This window comes from Poromitra crassiceps, assembly GCF_964638095.1.
Source record: "Poromitra crassiceps genome assembly, chromosome: 19".
Classification (NCBI taxonomy): Eukaryota; Metazoa; Chordata; class Actinopteri; order Beryciformes; family Melamphaidae; genus Poromitra; species Poromitra crassiceps.
In genome coordinates, this window is record NC_139646.1 from 26,972,910 (window position 1) to 26,980,409 (window position 7,500).

Genomic DNA, 7,500 nt, shown 5'->3' on the forward strand with positions numbered 1-7,500 from the left:
CTGAACTGCTGTTTGAAATAAACAGAATGATTTGTGAGCACTGTAGTAGGGATGGGATCAAATGATATACGATACAATTATGATCCAGACTCCGCAACGACCCGGTCGCTGTTTCAACCCCCAGACGAGCGAGCAGGGAAGTGGACTGCAATGCCTCCCAATGCCACACTGCAGCGGGGACCAACTAGGGCAGAGAGGGTAATGGCCCATGTCAGACAGCTATATAGGTCAGAGTAAACACACACACACAAGTGTGTGTGTGTGTGTGTGTGTGTGTGTGTGTGTGTGTGTGTGTGTGTGTGTGTGTGTGTGTGCGCGTGTGTGTGTGTGTGTGTGTGTCCACTAGCAGCAGGCGCAGCTCCTTCATTCTGTCACATGGGTGCTGAAAAGCAGGGGTGCCACTACTAGAGGGGAATGTCTTGCTAGAGTTGTAAGCAAGCCCTTTTCCCACATGCGTACCGGAAAATTACCTGTAAGTCAATATCGGACATTTCCCTTCACACTTCGGCTCGCGCATGTGGGAATCTATCAGCGAATTTTCCTGTATGTTGGGGGGGCGGGGGGAGGGGGGAGCTTATTTGGGGGGTCGGCAAAACTCGAAATAAGTTCGCTTGTCAGTTGTCACACAATAAATCACACTCGTTTGACTTAAGAGCAGCGTCAAGCCGCCAGCGTAATCAACACAGCCGATTTCCCCCTCCCCTCTCTGCTCGAGAGCAGCAGCCACGGACAGACACAGCGAATGACACAGCAAATGCACAAGCGAAATGTGGAAGTAGTTTGCTTTGATGTGCGCGAATGATTAGTTGATGCACTTTGAAGAAGTTGGGATCCGTGTCTGAGAGAAATAGTTGCTGGTTCGATGTTTATCCGTTCACCTGCGTCGCGTTGAAGCACTTTTTACAGACTGGCTTTGTTTGATGTGTCCGGGGTTGCCTTCGGAAATCAGCAAGCTGACATACTGCTCTTATTAGGCTATCACAAGATCATTTCGCCAGTTTGCTTTAATGTGCGCGAATGATTAGATTATGCCCGCTGGAACATTAAGCAACGTGTGTAGGCTACTCCTCGCCCATGATTGAAGGACCGCTGTCGCGGAAAATGACTGGAACCGTTTCCACTTGCGTCTCCTTAAGAGCATACCGCTCTTCTGACTGGGTCGAAACTGGTGAAATGTCGGGGACGACGGGGTCGCGCTTATACCGGCACGGCGCCTTTCTCACATGCAGGCATTAGACCACGTACCGGTCATTTTGCGGTACAAAGCGCATGTGGGAAAAGGGCTTATGAGAGATATGCTATGTGTGTGTGTGTGTGTGTGTGTGTGTGTGTGTGTGTGTGTGTGTGTGTGTGTGTGTGTGTGTGTGTGTGTGTGTGTGTGTGTGTGTGAGCATGTGTGCATGTGTGTGAGAGATAGGCCTGACTCTGAGTGGTCACCGCATGTTGGCTGATGCATTAACCTCAGTCTGACTCTGAGTGGTCACAGCATGTTGACTGATGCATTAACCTCAGTCTGACTCTGAGTGGTCACAACATGTTGACTGATGCATTAACCTCAGTCTGACTCTGAGTGGTCACAACATGTTGACTGATGCATTAACCTCAGCCTGACTCTGAGTGGTCACAACATGTTGACTGATGCATTAACCTCAGTCTGACTCTGAGTGGTCACAACATGTTGACTGATGCATTAGCCTCAGTCTGACTCTGAGTGGTCACAACATGTTGACTGATGCATTAACCTCAGTCTGACTCTGAGTGGTCACAGCATGTTGACTGATGCATTAACCTCAGTCTGACTCTGAGTGGTCACAGCATGTTGACTGATGCATTAACCTCAGTCTGACTCTGAGTGGTCACAGCATGTTGACTGATGCATTAACCTCAGTCTGACTCTGAGTGGTCACAGCATGTTGACTGATGCATTAACCTCAGTCTGACTCTGAGTGGTCACAGCATGTTGACTGATGCATTAACCTCAGCCTGACTCTGAGTGGTCACAGCATGTTGACTGATGCATTAACCTCAGCCTGACTCTGAGTGGTCACAGCATGTTGACTGATGCATTAACCTCAGTCTGACTCTGAGTGGTCACAACATGTTGACTGATGCATTAGCCTCAGTCTGACTCTGAGTGGTCACAGCATGGTGACTGATGCATTAACCTCAGCCTGACTCTGAGTGGTCACAGCATGTTGACTGATGCATTAGCCTCAGTCTGACTCTGAGTGGTCACAACATGTTGACTGATGCATTAGCCTCAGTCTGACTCTGAGTGGTCACAGCATGTTGACTGATGCATTAACCTCAGTCTGACTCTGAGTGGTCACAGCATGTTGACTGATGCATTAACCTCAGTCTGACTCTGAGTGGTCACAACATGTTGACTGATGCATTAGCCTCAGTCTGACTCTGAGTGGTCACAGCATGTTGACTGATGCATTAACCTCAGCCTGACTCTGAGTGGTCACAGCATGTTGACTGATGCATTAACCTCAGTCTGACTCTGAGTGGTCACAGCATGTTGACTGATGCATTAACCTCAGTCTGACTCTGAGTGGTCACAGCATGTTGACTGATGCATTAGCCTCAGTCTGACTCTGAGTGGTCACAGCATGTTGACTGATGCATTAACCTCAGTCTGACTCTGAGTGGTCACAGCATGTTGACTGATGCATTAACCTCAGTCTGACTCTGAGTGGTCACAGCATGTTGGCTGATGCATTAACCTCAGTCTGACTCTGAGTGGTCACAGCATGTTGACTGATGCATTAACCTCAGTCTGACTCTGAGTGGTCACAACATGTTGACTGATGCATTAACCTCAGCCTGACTCTGAGTGGTCACAACATGTTGACTGATGCATTAACCTCAGTCTGACTCTGAGTGGTCACAGCATGTTGACTGATGCATTAACCTCAGTCTGACTCTGAGTGGTCACAACATGTTGACTGATGCATTAACCTCAGTCTGACTCTGAGTGGTCACAACATGTTGACTGATGCATTAACCTCAGTCTGACTCTGAGTGGTCACAGCATGTTGACTGATGCATTAACCTCAGTCTGACTCTGAGTGGTCACAACATGTTGGATGATGCATTAGCCTCAGTCTGACTCTGAGTGGTCACAACATGTTGACTGATGCATTAGCCTCAGTCTGACTCTGAGTGGTCACAACATGTTGGATGATGCATTAACCTCAGTCTGACTCTGAGTGGTCACAACATGTTGACTGATGCATTAACCTCAGTCTGACTCTGAGTGGTCACAACATGTTGACTGATGCATTAACCTCAGTCTGACTCTGAGTGGTCACAACATGTTGACTGATGCATTAACCTCAGTCTGACTCTGAGTGGTCACAACATGTTGACTGATGCATTAACCTCAGTCTGACTCTGAGTGGTCACAGCATGTTGACTGATGCATTAACCTCAGTCTGACTCTGAGTGGTCACAGCATGTTGACTGATGCATTAACCTCAGTCTGACTCTGAGTGGTCACAGCATGTTGACTGATGCATTAACCTCAGTCTGACTCTGAGTGGTCACAACATGTTGACTGATGCATTAACCTCAGCCTGACTCTGAGTGGTCACAGCATGTTGACTGATGCATTAACCTCAGCCTGACTCTGAGTGGTCACAACATGTTGACTGATGCATTAACCTCAGCCTGACTCTGAGTGGTCACAGCATGTTGACTGATGCATTAACCTCAGTCTGACTCTGAGTGGTCACAGCATGTTGACTGATGCATTAACCTCAGTCTGACTCTGAGTGGTCACAGCATGTTGACTGATGCATTAACCTCAGTCTGACTCTGAGTGGTCACAACATGTTGACTGATGCATTAACCTCTGACTGATGCGTTAAGTAGCCCTGAATGTCAGAGTTTATTAGCACACTTTGGAAATCGTCTTCATCCATATCAAACTCTTCAATTTCACCGGAAATATTTCCTTCAGCCATGGTTGAGCCGTGGTGAGCTAGTTAGCTCCAGACCGAGGCGGTGCAGAAAAGATGGCTGACGGAGTGTTTTGATTTTGGAGCTGTGGAGGCGCGTGGACGCCCCCTAGAGGCGGCACACACACAAAATAATTGTAGTTTTAAGCTATAAATGGTAAATGGTAAATGGTCTGCATTTATATAGCGCTTTTATCCAAAGCGCTTTACAATCAGTAGGTAGTCTACATTCACCCATTCATACACCGATGGCGGCAGGCTGCCACGCAGGGTGCCTACACACCATCGGGAGCAATTTGGGGTTGGGTGTCTTGCCCAAGGACACAACGACAGCAGCTGGGAGGGAGCGGGGATCGAACCGCCAACCCTTGCGTCATTGGCCGACCCGCTCTACCTCCTGAGCTAAAGCCGCCCGAGCTATAGCTCTTCCGCATGTGTGGTACACCACTCTGACGCGGCGGTCGTGACGTAAAACGCGTCAGAGCGGTGTACTAAAAATGTGAATGATAAGGAAGTACAGGCAAGAGGGTTTAGTGAGGGGAGGTAAAGGCTGCTCATCTAATCATACTACTGACATCTACTCATACTACTGACATTAATGATACATCTAATCATACTACTGACATTAATGATACATCTAATCATACTACTGACATTAATGATACATCTAATCATACTACTGACATTGTAATGATACATCTAATCATACTACTGCCATTGTAATGATACATCTAATCATACTACTGACATTAATGATACAAATCTGGTTTAAAATCAGTAAAGCCGTCCTTTAAAGGATGCAAAAGATACAGTATGGACCTGGGGGACGGGTTAAATTTGGACTTGCCGGTGGACACACTGGGGAGTCTGGCTGACTGACCACTTACGTCATTGGAATGTGTTTGTGTGTGAGACTGTGTGTGAGTGTGTGTGTGTGTGTGTGTGCGCGTGTGTGTGTGTGTGTGTGTGTGTGTGTGTGTGTGTGTGTGTGTGTGTGTGCGTGTGCGCGTGTATGTGTGTGTGTCCTGAGGCAGTGACCTTAATCTGGAGCACAGGGTAACACATACTTAGCCCAGACAGTGATAGAGATGACCTCACACAGCAAAACATGTGTGTACGTACACACACAACATACTCTCTCTCACACACACACACACACACACACACACACACACACACACACACACCATAGTCTCACACACACACACACATGCACACACGTAACGAAGCACGTGTACACACATGTCCACACAAAAACACAGCTAGTGACTATAATCCATAATACACACAGACACATCTCTCCATGTAACAGCCTTACCTCTGGGGCTATATAAAAATCACACAGACACATCTCTGTGTAACAGCCTTACCTCTGGGGCTATATAAAAATCACACAGACACATCTCTGTGTAACAGCCTTACCTCTGGAGCTATATAAAAAACACACAGACACATCTCTCCATGTAACAGCCTTACCTCTGGGGCTATATAAAAATCACACAGACACATCTCTGTGTAACAGCCTTACCTCTGGAGCTATATAAAAAACACACAGACACATCTCTCCATGTAACAGCCTTACCTCTGGAGCTATATAAAAAACACACAGACACATCTCTGTGTAACAGCCTTACCTCTGGAGCTATATAAAAAACACACAGACACATCTCTCCATGTAACAGCCTTACCTCTGGGGCTATATAAAAAACACACAGACACATCTCTGTGTAACAGCCTTACCTCTGGAGCTATATAAAAAACACACAGACACATCTCTGTGTAACAGCCTTACCTCTGGAGCTATATAAAAAACACACAGACACATCTCTGTGTAACAGCCTTACCTCTGGAGCTATATAAAAAACACACAGACACATCTCTCCATGTAACAGCCTTACCTCTGGGGCTATATAGTCCGGAGTGCCGCAGAAGGTGCGTGTGGTCACTCCCTCACACATGTTCTCTTTACACATGCCAAAGTCTGCGATCTTGATGTGTCCCTCAGAGTCCAGCATCACGTTGTCCAGCTTCAGATCCCTGATGAGGCAGAGGACGGATGAGACTCACAACACAACGGCTCCAGTGAAGAAAAAAAGTCATCTTCATCACTCCTCATCATCCCTTCTCATCATAAAGTGCTTTTCATCTGGATTCACTCTACTTTTAGCTTGACTACTGTTGCTTTATGTAGAAGCACTCTTCTCTTACTCTAAGCCAGTGGGGTCCAGGGACAACCAGGGGTCCTCGAGAGGTTCCAGGGGGTCCCCAGAAAATGTATGAATTGTTGAACTCCAGCGGCATTTCAATTACAATAAGTGAACACAATTAGAGAAAGTAGAGGAGTGACTGTTCTGATAATAGTTTCTCTGTTATCTCTCTGCCTACAATACAGATAGTCATGGAATTGTGGACAAAATCATAATATATGTAATATGTCATATTATGTAACAATAAGAATATTCTTAGATTTGGGTCAAACATATGGGGGTCTGTGGCCCTAATTAGAGTCCTTGATATGAAAAAGGTTGACAATCACGACTCTAAAGCTGCGTTCACACCGACCTATTCAAGTTTTTCCGCTGGCATCGAGTTTACATACAAAGCGATTGAGCGTATATTCGTCCGAGCGACAGAGACAGAGCGATAGGGAGAAAATACGCTCGTCGCCCGAGATGAAATATCCCAACTCGAGCGAAAATACGCTGGCATCAGTCGCTCGCTGTTCAACGCTGATTGGCTGCCGTGTGAGAGCGAGTCAAGGATCACACTGGCTTGGAACAAACCGCTGGTTTATTGTGTGACAACAAACCACATTGACAGCTCATTGACAGGCTGACAGCTGACATGAAGTGAAGTCTGTACTACCGGTATAGAGCTCGCGTTAGGAGCACGCTGATAGGCTTAGCTTGTAAACATCTACGGTGGCTCGTAGTGGACAAACATCATGACATTGCGTAACGTTAATAGCCCCCATTGTGCCTGTTGACGAGCGATTTAAACAGAGCGACAGAGTGATTCCAAAGAATTGAATCGAGCGACAGAGAGAAAAATAAATATCTCGGTGTGAACACAGCTTAAGCGATTAATCTGGGGATGAGGAGCAGCAAAACGGACATTTAATCATACGAAAAAGTTTAAATGTAAGCAGTAAATGTGGAGAACAGTGTATTTCTCGGAGGCCTGTGTGCAGCAGCCATTACTCACCTGTATACCTGTGTGCAGCAGCCATTACTCACCTGTATATGACCTGTGTGCAGCAGCCATTACTCACCTGTATATGACTCCTTTCTTGTGCAGGAAGAAGAGACCAACAGCAATCTCTGCTGCATAGAACCTGCAATGACAGAACACATTTACACACTTACCAAGCACCATCACACTAGACTAGGGCCCTATGATTTTCTTGTTTTGCTTTTATTCTTTATATAAAATTATATATATATACTGTATATATACACACACACACACACACACACACACACACACACACACACACACACACACACACACACACACACACACACACAGTAGAATA

At 46.3% G+C, this 7,500-nt stretch overlaps 1 protein-coding gene across 1 annotated transcript in view; it reads right to left on the bottom strand.

Moving 5' to 3' along the window:
- The window catches only part of LOC310794218 (protein kinase C alpha type), a gene marked incomplete at its 5' end in the record, with an annotated part of 230,878 nt that overhangs the window by 34,122 nt on the left and 189,256 nt on the right, over positions 1 to 7,500 (bottom strand). The window contains 2 exons of the mRNA XM_083656168.1: positions 5,864 to 6,002; positions 7,237 to 7,299. Coding sequence (XP_083512294.1) covers positions 5,864 to 6,002; positions 7,237 to 7,299 — 202 coding nt within the window. The remainder of the gene's footprint in view (positions 1 to 5,863; positions 6,003 to 7,236; positions 7,300 to 7,500) is intronic.